The sequence below is a fragment of the Sturnus vulgaris genome, chromosome 17, assembly GCF_052056855.1.
Source record: "Sturnus vulgaris isolate bStuVul1 chromosome 17, bStuVul1.hap1, whole genome shotgun sequence".
Classification (NCBI taxonomy): domain Eukaryota; kingdom Metazoa; phylum Chordata; class Aves; order Passeriformes; family Sturnidae; genus Sturnus; species Sturnus vulgaris.
Window position 1 is genome coordinate 9,180,537 of NC_142259.1, and position 16,626 is coordinate 9,197,162.

A 16,626-nucleotide genomic window follows, 5' to 3' on the forward strand; every position below is an offset into this window, starting at 1 on the left:
TTTTTAATAAAAGGATAGTTAACGTTTTACCCGATGGTTACACTTGCAAAAAGCAAAGCCATAATATTTGCATTTTGTTACTATTTTCAGTGTTTGTTTAATGTTTTGTTTTCTAGTTCTTATGGCAGCGTGTTCAAAGCCATCCATAAAGAAACGGGGCAAGTTGTTGCAATTAAACAAGTTCCTGTGGAATCTGACCTGCAAGAGATCATAAAGGAAATATCCATAATGCAGCAATGTGACAGGTAAGTGTGCACTGCAAAACCCTTTATTGGGATGCAAGGAATCACCTGTGACCTGGCATTTAATCAAATAGAAGCCATGATGTCGCCTTAAATGCTTTTTAAAAGGCTGGACTTGTACAATCGAGTTACCTCATATCAACTGTCACCCTAGCTGACCATTTGGGTAGTGCAAAGGTAAGACAGCAGAAATGTGGCTTGCAGCAGGAGAGGGCCCTGAGCTGAGTGGGGTAACCCTGCACTCGCTGAGACCCGGGTGTGTGAGCAGGCACTGCCACTCTGCCCCAACAGCAGCACTTTTTGGGCTGTGGGAGCTTGGCTGTGTGCTGAGCAGCAGCTCCCATGCCCACAGGGCTGGTGGCTTCCCAGCAAGGCATAGAATACTGCTAGAAGGAGGTTTTTTGTTTCTTTTTTCAAGGGCATGTGGGGGAGAGCCACTAATGCATGACTGCTCTTGCATGTGCACAACCTTGGTGCTGTCACCTGCTGGGGTGGCAGGACTGTCCTTCCTGGTCCTGCTCTGCCTGTGCAGGCTCTGCTGCAGTACAAGCTGTCTGCTGAGCTGAGCATCCCCAGGATAACCTGCTGGCAGCTCTGTTTGCTGATGGCTGTCCCCTTTTGTGCATGTTTTTATTGGAAAAGATGCTGCAGTGACTTAGTGAAGAGCTCGTGGGTAGGGAAGATCCTCTCGAAGTCCAAGGCTGAAGGTTTAAAATACATAATTTCTTCTGGTATTATGAATCTGGCATTAGGAAACACTACTTTGAGGGAATTTCTGCATGGAAAATCATTTAAAATGAATTACATGAGTAGTATAAAACTGTGGTCCACTTACTCTATTGTATTCCACTCTCAGTGGAGTTAAAAGAAGATGACCTAGGGGCAGGCAGCAGAGTGTACCTTGAAAAGAAATTGTTCCTGAAAAATCTTACTGCTTAACTTGAAATGCATTGCTACTTTCTCTTAAATCAAATATTAGTGTTGTAAGGCCTAAAGTGAGACCTTACAGTTGTGAACAGCAGAGGGAGTGAATCACTGGAGCATCACATTTCCTGTGCAAGCTTTAAGGGACACTGAGCAGTGTGGCTGACTTGCTAATTTTAAAGTTTTTTCATTAGAAAATATTCAGCAGAGAATAGATTGAACACACTTTTGTTCCTTAGCTCCATTCCCATCGAACCAGGGACAGTCTTTCTGTTAGTTTCTGCTTTACCTTTTCCAGAGGGCATGTGGTTTTTCTGAACAGTACAGTTGTACTTTACTAGGTTTTTGGGCAGCCAGGTAGCTGACTGAGACAGAGTCTTAGGTTGTACTGAAATCCTAAAATATGTCCTGGTCTAAGTTGAAGAGACAAGTCAGTTCATGTGGTAGTGAGGGAACATTTGTCTTAATGAACATAGTAGCTATTTTCCAGCAGATTGTGGGCTTTAGTGTTTCCCTTTGTTTGCAAATGTTCTGCAGCAGCTTTACCAGGGACCTGTAGCCTATTTCCCATTTCCTTGTCCTGCCCCAGCACTGACCCTGCTGTAACCTGATTCAGGGAGCTGAACCAGACTGAAGGCTAATCGTTCTGTTTCCGTGGGATTTGTTGGACAGTTTAGCTCCCTGGAGTGACTTACTGGCAGGTCATATGAGCCCTGCTATGGGAACAGGCTTGGTAGGACTGGGGAGCCCTGAGCAGAATTCAGCGTGTTCTGGAATTCTTCTGATCTGGGTTTTAGTGGCACTTCAGCACTGAGTTTCTAAAACATACTTAGGGTTTCTGCAGTGTATTGTGCTTATGCAGTGATGCTGGTTGCTGGTGTTTGACTCTTTGCTTTATCCTTCTTTTTTCCTAGTCCTCATGTGGTGAAATACTATGGCAGCTATTTTAAGAACACAGACCTGTGGATAGTCATGGAATACTGCGGCGCTGGATCTGTGTCTGACATTATTCGATTACGAAATAAAACTGTAGGTCCTTTCTCCTTTGAGTGTATGGATGGGAGCATGGGTGTCCAGCAGCTCAAGGAAGCTGTGTAGTTAGGGCATAATTCTCAGTGTTCAGTGCCTGACACAACCATTGGCCATAATTTGAGATGCAGGTCCTTTGTTCCTCTGAAAATAAGAAAACTGATTACACTGAGTTTTGGTTATCTGGATAATTTAATTGGTGGAGCAGGTTTTGGTGTCTTGGCTTTCCTGAAAACCCAGGCTGATTCCAAATAAAACCCTACTTTGGCTTACTTTGGTTATTGCAGAATAAGAATTACTAGTTGAGAAAGGGTTATGGATGTGAAATGTGGTAGTGTGTCTATGTATGCTGGTTGTGATGTGATTCTGCTACATAATGTTATAAGTCACTAATTCCCCACTGGTTTGGAAGGCTTTAATGAAGGCAATTAAGTGGCAATTAGTGAATCTGAGTAAAATACAGACCAAAGCACAATAGTGCTGTGTCTCAGCCCTGGTATTTTGGCAGTAACTCTTCCCTTCTTCAGCTCACAGAGGAGGAAATTGCTACAATAGTGCAATCGACACTGAAAGGACTCGAGTACCTGCATTTTATGAGGAAAATACACAGGGACATCAAAGCTGGAAATATATTGCTAAATACAGAGGGACATGCTAAACTTGCTGATTTTGGAGTGGCAGGACAACTTACAGTAAGTAAAACCAGGGTGGCTGTGTACATTTCAGTTTATCTTTTGAACCTCTCTGTGTGAGTGTGATGGGGTTGTGAGACTGACAAATTGTTCATAGCTGGTTTTTAGCACTTTGCATCAACATGAAGTGCTAAACCAGCAGCAGATTAGAGCAGATCTTCCTCTGTGGAAGCTGTTCCAACTAAGTAATGGTTTGCAATAGCATTTGCTGCTTTTTTTAGGATACTTGTAAATTCTTTGAGCACATTTTAATTGTTCTTTGCAGACTTCCGTATTCTGGTCTTGCTGAGTCGAATGAATCTTGCGTGCATGCAAGATAATTAGGGTGATAATTCATTAAGGACTGTTTGTGGCTAATACAGTTGCCATTGTCTGGATCTTTATCCTTCTCTCCTCAGGACACCATGGCAAAGCGGAACACAGTCATAGGGACCCCATTTTGGATGGCTCCAGAGGTGATTCAGGAAATTGGGTATAACTGTGTGGCAGACATCTGGTCCCTGGGAATCACTGCAATAGAAATGGCTGAAGGAAAGCCACCCTATGCAGATATTCATCCCATGAGGGTAAGGACTGTGGCCTTAAATGTCTTGCTGTATGGAAAACTTTTGATATCATAGCTGGCTGAATCACATATCAGCGTGCAATGTTGCTTTTAATGTATAGAACAAGTTGTTTTCTGTCAGTTCTGTACTGTTGATTAAATGAAAAGCAGGTCTTTCTCAAGAAGAGTCTGCATGGGAGTAAAGAAAATCATAATCCTCTTCTGTTAAGACATAGCTGATGCCCTGTGTGACATGAAGGATATTTTCAGCTGTGTTATCTCATTGTGGATTTTTATGCTCCTAATGCAAGCACAAATTTTAAAGACTGAAAAATGCCAGATTCACACTTTTGGGGCACATAATGCCTCAGCCAGGTGTGAGCACCTAGTCAGAAAAGTCTGCTTTCCTGCTACTTGATCCCTGTGAGCAGATTTGTGTATAATATTGGCACAAACTCCTCAGAGGCAGCATCCTGAAAAGTCCACTTTTCTTTAGTACCAGCATGTGTTTGGGTGTATTTATGTTGAATTGTTGGTTTAAAGTTTTGTTGTGGAAACCTGAAATATTTTTCTGGTTCCAGGCAATTTTCATGATTCCTACCAATCCACCTCCAACATTCCGGAAGCCAGAGCTGTGGTCGGACAATTTCACAGACTTTGTGAAGCAGTGTCTGGTGAAGAGCCCAGAGCAGCGAGCCACTGCAACTCAGCTGCTGCAGGTCTGCCTTAGCTTAGGAGAACATAAGCTCTGGGGGAGGCCTGCCCAGGGTAGCCTGTGCTGTGTGTCTCTAGAGATGTTGGTTTCATTTCTTGCTGCTCCTGCTCACTACAGATTTTACTTTTTAATAACTCATTTTAAAAATCTCACACTCAACTTCGACTTTCAGTTCTTCTCTAAGAATCAATCTGACTTCAACTTCCTTTGTCTTCTCTGGGTTGTTTTTGTTGTTTTGGCTTTCATGGTTTGCTGTTGGTTTGTTGATTTTATTTGGTTTGGATTTGTTTTACTTTCAAATTCCCACCAGCACTAGCCAAGAAACTGTCTCTTAAAACACAAACCAGGGCAGGCTAAATGCAAGTGGTTGCTCAGAATGTTCCAGGCATGGTAATGGTCTGTGTAATTGGTTCTTGACAGCTAAGCTAAGGAAAGAAATAGAACTGTTAGAGGTGAGTGAGCCCAAGGTCTCACATAAATTGTGCCCTTGGAGCTTGATCTTGTTTGGAGGGTGGAAGGTCTAACAGAAGAACTGGATCTTGATTTTAGTAATGTTTTGAGTTAAACCTTAATTTGATTTGAAGTAGGCCGTAGTAACAGTGTTTTACTGTTCTATCCTGCTTTGGATGCAGTGCTTATTTGTTTTTAAAATATTTCTCAGCATCCATTTGTTAAAAGTGCCAAAGGAGTATCAATTCTGCGGGACCTGATTAATGAAGCCATGGACATCAAGCTGAAACGCCAAGAGGCACAACAGCGTGAACTCGATCAAGAGGATGAAGAAAATTCAGTGAGTATTTAATAGCACGTGTGGAAAATCCAAACTCTTGCTCCTTTCATAAGGCTTAACTGCTTGGGGTTTTGTTTTTGCAATATTTTGTCCAATTGCCAGTGGATTTGACTTAGTTTTGGAGTTTTCTACTTTATGATTGTGTAACCCTATGCTTGGTCCCTGCCCAAGCTGTATTTGAGTGGGACAGGCAGCATGTGTGGGGTACTGTTCACCTTACAGTGTAGTTTGAGAGCTGAGATTGAGTAGGACTACAAAGTGCTATATGCAGAATTGATTCGTTTTCCCTGTTGGATTATTTGTGCAGTAGAGAGAATTTTTTTTCATTGTAGATTCAGGTCTTAGACTGCTCTCCTCATATGGAATAATAATATCATCTCTGATGCACTGTGATGTAAGTCTGTTGTGTTTTACTATTGTGCTTTAGAACATCCCTTATAGAAACTTTCTTCTACACAAGAGCAACCGACAGAAGCCTGAGGTGAGGGCATGGGAAGTGTTCAGGGCTTGCTGTGAATTTCAGTTTGGCTCTTTGTTTCAGTGGTTACAGCATGTGAATTTGGGAAGCATGTTGAAAACTGGTTTTTGAGCCTCTGCCTGCTTCAGCCTGAATAAATAAAATGGGCAACACAAGTCTTTGTATGCCAGCCCTGCTCGAGGGTGGCACTTGAGCAGCATGGTCCACAGTATCTGTGCTGAACACATTGTGCATCTGGTTTTGCAGTCTAGGACTGGATATTTATTCAGTGTGGAAGTAACTTTATTGGTCATGTTGCCTTGATGTCAATTCTACGAGTACTGTCCCTACCCTGAGTTTTGTCTTTGCCATCCCCTCTTCATTTCTGACTGACCTGGGATCACAGTGCTGAGAGGTGGTGTCTGTGTAGTGGAGTTGAGTCCTCTCTGTTGGTGTGTGTGTTTTCCTGAAGCTTCTCTTCTCCGTGTCTGCTAGCAGGAAAGCTTCCCAAACACTTCCCAAGTGCTGTGGAAACTTCTGATGTAGTCCTTTGTTAAATGGTGCATAGCTAACAAATTTATTGCTTCCTATCACCCACTCAACTCCACACAAAATTAATTCTCCTCTACTAACACCTTAAGTAGTTTTCTCCTCTCTTGCTATTGGTTTTGAGGTTGGGAAGTAAATGTTATAGACACTCTTGACACAACAGGTGAAAAGCTGGGGACACCAGGACGTGGAGAGGTGACCTTTCCCTTTCCATGGCATTGAGAAGGAGTATTATGGCTTGATGAGCAATACCTGTGTGTTTTCCTCCTAACACTAACACAGATGAGTAAGGCCATGGTCACATAAAGAATGTGAACTTCATCCTGAGAACAGAACATGAGCATCTCATCTAAAGTGAGATGCTTAGAAACTCTACTGTAAACCTGGAAAGAGACTTCTGTTTATGCAGTTGGATAGCTACACATTGCCAAGAAACCAAATGGGTTGTGGAAGTCTTGACCCTGTTTTTCATGAAGTCCTAGTCACAATACACACTTTGTGAAGCACACACCACCTCATGAAACTGCCACCTTTGGCTAACATAACTCTGCCAGGAAGTTGTTCTACCAGAATTGGTTTGAAGAGTTTGTGTTTTCCTACAGAATCAGTCTCCTAAGCCTTGGAAACAGTAATTCCAACTTTTGTTATTAGTCCCTTTAAATAAATGGAAAGATAAAAAGTAATTTTCATTGAAAAAAGGTACCAAACTTTGATAATTTATTTGAATCCTTTTTAAAGATTTGCAAATGTAGTTCATTTTTCTTCAGTGCTCTTAAAGTTTATAATGAGTAAAGCTACCTAAATGTCAAAAATAGGAAAAAAAGCAGGATGAGGGGCATTTCTTTCCATGTGCCACATACTCTCCAGACTTAGATCTGGTGCTGCCAAGTAACTGGTGACTCCTCAGTGAGCTATACCACTGGAGACAGTGGGTTAGGGTCAGCTCTCAGAACTGCCTGCATGAATAGCAACACTAATGACTGATTGAGTGTTCTAATCTAAAGACACTGATTGAGTGATCTTCACCAGCTCAGAAATGAGATGCAACTTGCAGTGAGACGTTTCTGCTGATTATTTATCTGTTCCCTTATTTATCATGCTGGCAGAAAAGTATTCATTAGTTTTGATTACCTGTTTGGAGATGACAGGGAGAGAACAAAGTGCATAAACCAAACGTTGCTTCTGTGTGTGCCTGTAAAAACCTCTGAATTAGTGTGACTTTCCAGTGTTGTTAAATACAGACACTGTTCATGGGACTTCACCACCCTGAGTAAAATCTGTTTGTGGCATGTTTGAACAGGAGGAGGATGAGACGGATTCGGGGACCATGGTGAGGGCGAGTGGGGATGAAACTGGCACCATCAGAGCTGTGAACACCATGAGTGATGGAGCCAACACCATGATCGAGCACGATGGCACCCTGGAGTCCCAGCTGGGCACCATGGTCATCAACACCGAGGAGGAAGAAGAGGAGGGCACCATGAAAAGTAAGGAACCATCTCTGATTTCTAGAATATTACTTCAGTCTTCATGTGGGCTTTGATACGTATTCCCAACCTGCTTTGATATTTTTGGTAGGTTATTGTGTCTTTTGGTTGTAAGGAGCCAAAACTCTTAGGTCATTGCCCTCTGGCAGTAGAGACATCTTTCTAGGTCCAAGTTTCAAGTCATGCTTTGTAGTCTTGCACTTGGTATAGCTGATGTGCACAATTTCCAAAGGCTTGTGTTAATCAAATAAGATCTGATTCAAACTAGTAGTTTGTTTGGGTTTTTTTTTCAGCTCCATTTTGCTGGTTTTGTATTTTTCACAGAATTTAGGGGTTAACAAGGGGTTAATCACAAAAAGTGTGTTGTTTTAGATGATGATCTGGCTGTAACCTGGCCTCTGAAAGCAGTCTGTTTTAGGAGTGATGTATTCAATGAAGAGACAGATTTATGAAATGATAAATATATTGCAGGCTTTATCACAGCAGGACATGCAGGGGGAGGGGTTGGCATCTCTCTAGACTGATGTGCTTCTTTAATGTTACTGTAGTCACTTAGGACAACCAAATGAGCTGTGTTGCTGTTTCAGACGTTCAAGCTGAAATCCGTGCTAAATCCTAAAACAGGAAAGCTTACTAATGCCACAAGCCTTGTCAGAGGATGTGAGATTTAAAATTGTGATTGATAGTCTGTGGAAGACCTTACAGCTTGAGCTGAAAAAGAGTTGAAAATGTTTCTTTGATTAAAGAAGTGTCAGGGAGAGCCTTCCCAAAAAAGTATGACTACAAGAAAAAGAATCTTTTTTGAATTATGGATTCTCATAGAAATCCATTCCCACTGGTTTGTTAACCTTGCAGTCCTGAGGCAGAGGTAGTCAGGGATGACTCAACTGGCCAGCCTGGATGTTTGTTTGCTCAAGGACTGGGGAAAATGCTGACTGAGGGCTTAGCAGTACCCAAGTATGACCATCACATGCAAAGCTTGTTCTTTTGGCTCTGGCACTGCTCTCAAAGACTTCCTTGGCCATCTAATACTGAGCCTGTAGCTGTTCTTCACAGGAGTTTGGAAAAATCCTTTCCTCAGGAATTTCTGTGATGAAAGCTTCTTCCCTGTCATGACCCTTTGAAGCTTGTGAAACGATGTTGGGTTTGAGAGGGAGGTTTCAATGGAATCCCTTTAAAGATTTTTCCAAACTTCGATAAACATGATTCATGACATTAAAACCCAGAGGTGTCAGTGATAAACATGATCCATCACATTAAAACCCAGAGGTGTCAGTCCATGTAGCAGTTTGGGGCAGCAAAGGCAAAGGTGTGGTGAACAAGGTTGGTCTAGCAAGGAGATGCATGGATGCTTAGAGCAGTTCAAATGCCATCCAAAGAAAGGGACATTTCAACGGTGTTAAATAAACGTGGTGAAGCTGCAGTTTCTTTACCAGCAGACAGCACTGATAGTTTCTGATCATCAGTGTGTATGGTTCCATTTCATGGCTCACAGTAGCAGAGGTTTTGCTGTGTGGTGCTCCTGCACTGCCAGCACTGTGTCACTAAAGCTCCTCTCGAGTTTATCTTCAGTGTTTGACATGTGCTTATCTTCTCACTATCTTTTTGAGGCTGCAGTGCCTGTAACTCAAAAGCACCCAGTGCTGTCTGTGGTGTTCAGAGGCTTGAGGGGATGCCTTTGATAGTGTCTCTTAGCAAGGACGTGCTCTGGTTTTGAGCAGAATCAGTGATGAGGATGCAGCGATGCCTTTACCACGGGGCAGTCTCTACCCTCAAGAGGGAGCTCCACAACAAGCTCTGACACCTCGGGCTCCCCGTGACTGGAAAGTGGAGTTTTGATGTTAAACCCTCCTTACACTTGAGGCTCCTTAAAGCCTCTCTGTTCTTCAGCTGCTGCTGTGCAAGGTGTTGCAGGCAGGTGTGTGGCAGAGGTGCTGCAGGAGGTGTTTGGAGGTGCTGGAGGATGTGCTGGCACTCCATGCCCATGGGCTTCACACCCTGTGACCCCACTCTGCTGCATCCTGCCTGCTTGTAGCTTCATTCCAGCAAATCTGGTATGAATGAAAATGATCCCTGTACCTTAACCCTTTGCTCCTCCTCCTTGGGTAGTGTAACTCTGAAATGCTGCACAGAGCAGTTCTCAGTTTGTTTTGGAGATGCAAGGCAGTGTCTGTGAGCAGCTTGCCCTTCATGAGAATTCCCTGCAGCTCCATTTTTCATCTTGCCATTTACATATTCATAATATTCAGTTAAATGTATTTAGCCCTAAAGCTCATCAGCCTGCTGCAGAACCCTCTGGAGAAAGTGCTGTTTTGTAATCTTAAATATAAATAAAATAATGCTGTATGAGAACAACTGAGTTTTAAGGAGCTTCATTGAATCATATTTTAAAGGCATCTATATATTTTTTGGAGTTTGTGTTATGACTCACAATAGAATCTATTTTTAAGTTAATAAAAAACTTCTGGTTTGTTTTTTTACATGGAATTATAGCTTCCCTAGGTGTCCTGGGCTTTTTAACTGCAGGTTTCTGAAGTTGTGTTCTAGCCCTTCTTCCTAATTAAAAAAAATAAATCTGTGTCTTAAGTAGTTTTTTGTTTGGTTGTATTTCTTCTGAATGTAAAAAGTGTGCAAAGTGTTGTATTTCAGTGTTTTATAGATAGGATTGTCTTAGAAATCTCTAGCAAACAACTTCCAATAGCTTTGAAAGTGCAAACAACTTCCAGCAGACTTGAAAGTGATTCTTTCGTAAATCAATTTGTGACTTCTTAGGCTCAGAGGAATCTTAAATTCCAGTATTTTACATTGTAGGGGAAGTTTTGTTTTGCAGTCAATTGAGCTGTAATTGTGTTTGCTTAAATTCTTTCATTTGCTTGGCTTTATTCTGAGCACTCAATATAAATAGTCAGGCAGCATTAAAAATGTCACAGTGACATTCTGTTAGACATTCTGAAAGCACTCAAGTGATTGAGCCCGCAGATACTAAATTGTGCTGCGACACATTTTACTTCGAAATCGATTGCTGAAAGATTACTTATGGATTGCAGTTAAACTATTCCAGGAAAACTTTAAATGTAGCTGGAGAACTATAGATGAGCAATGATTTGTAATAACAGACATTTCCATTGTGCTTGAGAGCTGGAATAACTTCTGAGCTGTTAATACGTCTGGAAATGTCCTTTTTAAATTTTTCTATGAGAGAATATATAGTGCTAGTAAACAGTGAAGCATTTTTTACTCTTTATGCTTTTACTCTTTCTGCTTTACTTGCTGTACTTGTTTAGATAGTGGAATCTTGGCATGAAATTGTCTCTTTGATTTAAAGAGTGGAACGTAATTTTATAATAATGTTGCTTTCCTTGAACACTGCAATATGATCAGATCCAAGTGAAATTGGATCTAGTTTGTCTAGTACTATAGTCTGCCCTTTTTTTCTCTGTTGAAGTACATCTTGTTTGTTTAAGCATCAAATAATTGGTGAATTATATTGGAGAATGCAGAACTGCCAGCAGTAGTGTGAGTTGGGCTGTCTGGTGTTTGGGTTGAGATGAATGAGGAATTTGGAGATGGGAAGGATTGTGGGTGTGGGGTTTTTCTTCTTGTGGCACACATTCCACGTAGTGTGTAGTGCAGAGGTAGACCAGAAGCTTTAATAACACTTGTCTCTACCTTGTTAATGTGATGTACTGGTAAAAATTCTTTAGAGTTTGTAAATGTAAAAAAAAAAAAATCCAGGCTCCATTCTTACACAATTTGAGGTGGCTTGGGTTTTGCTGTGCTTTTACCCTGCCCACACTGCTGAGCATGATTATGTCATTTTAAAAAAGTATTTCCCCTTTTGAGGGGGAATTGGGCTTCATTAGCAAATTAAATGAGCTAAGATGCAAACTTGGCAATTTCCTATTTGAAAAATGATTCAGAGTAAGCTTGTCATCTTTGTGGCTGTGTGAGACATCCAGTGGGTCACACTTAAATCTAAGCCAGAGAAATGGTTCTGCCAAGACTTAGGAAATGTTTTTTCTCCGTGAATTAACCTGAGATTTCTCACGTAAAGCAATGACTGTAAAACCTGCAGTGTGAGCAGCAGAATGAGAACAAGTGGCAGAAGGATTATGTGATTGCATTAATATTGTAATTGACTAAAGTATTTCTGAGTATAGCTGAGGTAGCCATAGATGATAATATCATTAGCTGTCCAGAAAAGTGCAGTGGCACGTTATCCAAATTGCTCATGGAGAAAACTCCACATCTTGTCAGGATTTACATCATGTGTGCGTCACAGATACTGGCCAAAGGTTCTTGTTTTGCCTCTGGTTTTCTCCATGGACAATAATAGCTCTTTGCAGCAGCTTCCCACTACTTAGAGTTATTAATGTCCAGTGGTCCAGTTCTGTGTTTAAAGCAAATTGGTCCATTTAGTCATAATTGAACCATAAAACACTCCTAGCATTATGCATTTAAATAACATACTGCTTATACAAACTCCTACATTGATTAAATTGTTCTCAAACTGTAAGAATCGTCCTACAGCCACTCTTGGGATGTGGAGAATACAAATCAGCACAGAGAACTGTTGCTTTTTGACTTTTAATAGCAGCCATGCTGGCAAGCTTGACATAAGCAGTGGCCAGCAGAATTTGCTTAAGAATATTAAGGTGTGTGAACATGCAGACAGCATTTCTGAGGGATGGGAGGTGTTGTGTGTGCTGCCATTTTGTTGTTTTTCTTTTTGAACACTGGCCCTATTAATTGAAATACTGGCTCTCTGCAGGCTGGAGAACGAAGAGAAGTTAAATCTAAGGGGGATGCTTATTTACCTTTGGTTGTCCAGCATATTTGACAAAGCTTCATTGCTAAAACAGAGTTAATTATCTGTTTATCTTTTCAGAGATACTGAAATTGGAGAAAGAATGTATGTGTTTAACAGAGCTGTTTTTTCTGGTTTTGACAGTTTATAATTGAGCACTCCTGTATTTAGTACAGGGTGGGGGATAGAAAGTAGGGGATTTTTTTCTTCTGCACAGAAGCGTTCTTCTTGGAGAAGATGGGAGGTGTGATTAACAGGGTCCTTAGCACTGTACAGGACCAGGAGACAGAATAATAGTAAATCACTTAGTACATCTCTGTCCCATGCACATTTGTGCATTTGCACATACAGGCAAACTGGAGCCTACCTGTCTCTTCTAAGAATAAACTCACTCTCTACTGGATCAAAATAAATTCTGGAGACAGCCTTGCTCCTAAGCAGGAATAAGAAAAAGTATAAACTCTTAAATTCTTTCATTGCAGAAGTTCACATTTGTTTCTACCAGCAGATTTTCCAGCTTCAGGGGAAAAAAACGTTCATTGCAATGTTGTTTTCTGTTCTCTCTAGATAAGCAAATGAGTTTCTGGCTTATGAATAGAGAGGGAGTGAGGAAGTGCTTACTTGGTTCTGTGCCATCTGGGGAGCCTGAGCTGTCACCCACAGGTGCTGGATGTGAAGACTACATCCCTGCTGATGAGGTTGTTTCTCATTAAGATTTATGAGGAGCTGAGCCAGAGGATGCAGAATAGGAAATGTTCACTTCTTTCTCAGTGCACCTTCACATCTCACTGTCTGCCACGTGCTGTGGCTGCTGGACTCAATTAGCAATTCAGGCTAATGAGGTGAAAGACATGAGGTGGCCACTGAAAATCTGTGATGGAGGAAGAAAGCTGCTCTGTATTTATAATCACGTCTGAGATTTAAAGCAGAGGAGATATAAAAGGAGGTAACCTGGCCTTAAGCACCCTCAATTACTGTGAGGATTTCCTCCCCTATTTTTGGAAGGGCTCTCACTATAGATGTTACAGCTTTGAGTGAGTGTTAGTGCTCTTCTCCTTAGATGTCTTTCACACCTTATTCATTAAGAGATTTAGGTTGATTTTATGTTCATTTAGGAGTTTCTTATTAATAGCGGAACCTGTTGGGAGTGTTTTGGTTTGATTTAATTTGAGATAGACCATAATTATGGGGAGACTTGTCCTCATAACGAGATAAAAAGTGTTATGTGTTCTGCTTTTAATACGAGGAAATTTCATCTTCTCTTGCCATGGGATAAGCTTATTAACAATGGAGCAATATTTGCTCTGGTTGAGTAATTTGACATCTCTCTGCTCTGCTGCTTAAAACGACTCAGTCCTCTTCAGACTGTACAAATTATGCTGTCCAGCTGCTAAAGTTCATCTGTGATCTCAAAAAAATAGCCCAAAGCAAAGAAAACTGCAGTTCCATTTGAAATTTTTTATTAATGAAGTGTTGCTTACACATGATCATCAGGCACTTTTTTGTGCATCCTAAGTATGTATTTTCAGTCTTAAAGCTACATAATTGAATATAAAGCAGCAGCTTACTGGGACTAGTGAGGACTAAGGCTCAGTAGAGACTGCAGCCTCTGAAATTTTGACAAATACATGTACCAAGGATTTTTAATTTGAAATCACTCATGTAGTAATTGATTATTCATTGTTGCCGATTCATGTCAGCTTCATTGTAAATTAATTTGTAGCATTTTCTCCTGACTGTTCCCAGCCATAACTCCAGCTCCCAATTTTTGTGGTATAGGGAGGAAATCTAATCATTGTGGCTTCAAGAACAGCTATTTAAGTAGTAACTATATAAACTGCCTTGAGTAAAGTGCACACAAAATGTGTTCCTGAGGTTATCTTACTCTCCCTCTCATGACAAGCTTTGTAACTCCAGAATACTCACCCTTAGGTAGACCTTAGCAACCTCTTTCAAGAGGAAAGAATAATAAAGCAAGGATTCTTCTGATGTCAAGTTTGAGTAGAGAAGAATAATTTTAGAGAAAAGCAGAAATTTTAATTTCATTGCTCAGCAAGCTTGTTCAGATAGATAGAAGATCTTTGTAAATCTCCTTTTCTTTTTGAAAGCATCCTTTGAAGCTTGTGAGCTTTCAAAATTTTCAATTGTGAGAGCTAATTTGACAAAATCAACGAAATGAATCTTTTGATTTCTGGGACTAGATGATGGCAGATGATCTGGTTTCATGGATATTCTTTACTGCTGGGAATGAAAAGTAAATCTCTTGCTGGTTTGATTGACTGGGCTGTTTCTTTATCATTCTGCTTTCTCTGCAGCATCATATGGAAATGCAAATTACTTGGAGGCTCTCCATACCTTCTTTGTCATCTTTTGCTTCATGTGATAAGGTGGTTTGTGTGCTGCAGTCAGCCCCTAAGACTGACCTATTCCATTCCCTCAACTATTCAGACAGGTGACAATTTTTGGAGAGGAGTGGATTGTTCTGTTTTTTCCTTAGAAGTTGCCCTTGCTGTAGCCTGGCAGAGGAGAGGATCCAGTGCTGGCTTCTTGCAGAGCCCTGCCTGTACCTGTCACTTGTCTTTTGGCTTGTCTGGGCTGTTTGTGCTTGGAGAGGGGCTGTCACACTGCTTTCACACTGCCACATGCAGCTGGACCTGTGCTGAAGGATGACACAGAAATCGAAGTTTACAGGGATATTTGTTGTGCGCAACTTACAGCATTCTCACCTTTGGACCCACTAGTTTCACGCCTTTTTCTGTTCTCACACATGATGTTCTTACACTTTTTGAACATGACTTTAAAACCGGGCAACACCTGTGAGTTTTCCATGGAGGGTTTCTGCTCTTCCCAGGATGCAGGCTGAGCTCTGGGCAGCCCTCCCTGCTCTGCACGGCCACTCTGAACCTGCAATTCTGCAGTCAGCTGGACCAGCCCCAGCAGAGCTGTGGTGTTCCATTTGTGTAATTAATATAGCTCCTCAAAGATGACTGCATATCTAAATGATAGACCTTTAATGGCTCCAGGGAGCTCTCATGGCTCATCCTCATGAGCAACTCTTTAGATTCCAAAATAGATGCAACAATGAAGCCTTTCTTGTCACTGTGGGGTGACCTTCTCATAAAAGGCTCTGCTCCACCACAGTTGTGATCTCACTTTCTGTCAAATGTTCATATTTTAGCCTAACCCTATAAAATTAGGAAGTTAAATGCTTTTTGGCACAGACACATTTGGTGCGGTGTCATCTTTCAGCAGCATCTGCTTCTGCAAATAGCAGTGATCGATTTTTGTCTTTGGCTGCCTGTTATCAAAATTTTAAAGATATAGTGGTGTGACTCTTGTGTTGAATTAATAGCAGGTCATCTTTGGAAAGATGACACTGCTGTTAAGTGCTAAGATTGACAAAAAGGACTTCAGTCGTGCTGGGATGATAATTGATTTGGTGTAATGTCTTTCTGTCTCTGGGAGCATTTCTGTCAGTCTTGCTGCATCCACACTCCTACAGACATCACAGCAGCAACTAAAATTACAGATATCTTAGACCTGCATCACAGCTATTTCTCCTTTTATATTGCCATCTTTTTTTCCCCCATTTTTTTTGTCACTTAGCAATGTCTGCTTTATGTCAGTTAAAAAGTTGATGTGTGGAAATGTGCTAAAATTGCTGTCTAAATGTTGGTTGTGTTTGCAAGGCCTAAGGTGACTGCAGGGTGAGAGGTGTCTGTTGTGGATGTGAAGTGTGCCACAAAAATACTTGTGTGGGCAGGGAGCTCTGGTGCTCATCCCTCTGATTCCCTGCCCTGGTCCCTGGAATGGGACAAGTGCAATGTCAGATCTGGCTGCTCGGGGCCTTGCAAAGTCACTCCAGTCCCATTCTGTTGCAGAGCCATCCCTGCTGTGAAACTTTCTTCCTTTTGTTCAGCCGAGTTACCCTTTGCAGCATTTCATTTCCCCTCATCTTCTCGCTGGGAGAGTGAGGAGGTCACACAGAGAGTTCATTGCCCTGCACTTCAGGAGAGCAGATTTTGGCTTCTTCAGGAGTAGCTTGGTAGAGTATCATGGGATAAAGTTCTGGAGGGAAAAGGGGCCCAAAAAGCTGGTTCCTATTCAAGGCTGACTTCCTCCAAGCTCAGGAGTGATGCATCCCGACAATGGGGAAATCAGGCAAAAATGCCATGAGGATAATCAAGGATCTTCTGGACAAACTCAGCCACAAAAAGAAAACCCACAGAGGGTGGAAGCAAGGACAGGTAGCCTGGGTGGAATACAGAAATTGTCCGAGCAGCCAGTGATGAAGTTAGGAAAGCTAAAACCCTGATAGAATTAAATATAACCAGGGACATCAAGGGCAGCAAGAAAATGGTCTCTAGGTACATACATTTCCCTGTTCTTC

The 16,626-nt window shown here is 41.5% G+C and overlaps 1 protein-coding gene across 2 annotated transcripts in view; it reads left to right on the plus strand.

The window, feature by feature from the left end:
• STK4 (serine/threonine kinase 4) overlaps window positions 1–16,626 on the plus strand; it is a 46,497-nt gene that overhangs the window by 3,451 nt on the left and 26,420 nt on the right. The window contains exons 3-10 of one of the 2 annotated variants that reach the window (XM_088175036.1): window positions 117–245; window positions 2,081–2,195; window positions 2,723–2,887; window positions 3,286–3,453; window positions 4,013–4,150; window positions 4,808–4,936; window positions 5,364–5,417; window positions 7,243–7,429. In XM_088175036.1, coding sequence (XP_088031162.1) covers window positions 117–245; window positions 2,081–2,195; window positions 2,723–2,887; window positions 3,286–3,453; window positions 4,013–4,150; window positions 4,808–4,936; window positions 5,364–5,417; window positions 7,243–7,429 — 1,085 coding nt within the window. The remainder of the gene's footprint in view (window positions 1–116; window positions 246–2,080; window positions 2,196–2,722; window positions 2,888–3,285; window positions 3,454–4,012; window positions 4,151–4,807; window positions 4,937–5,363; window positions 5,418–7,242; window positions 7,430–16,626) is intronic. The other variant, XM_014884020.2, reaches the window with a different exon arrangement.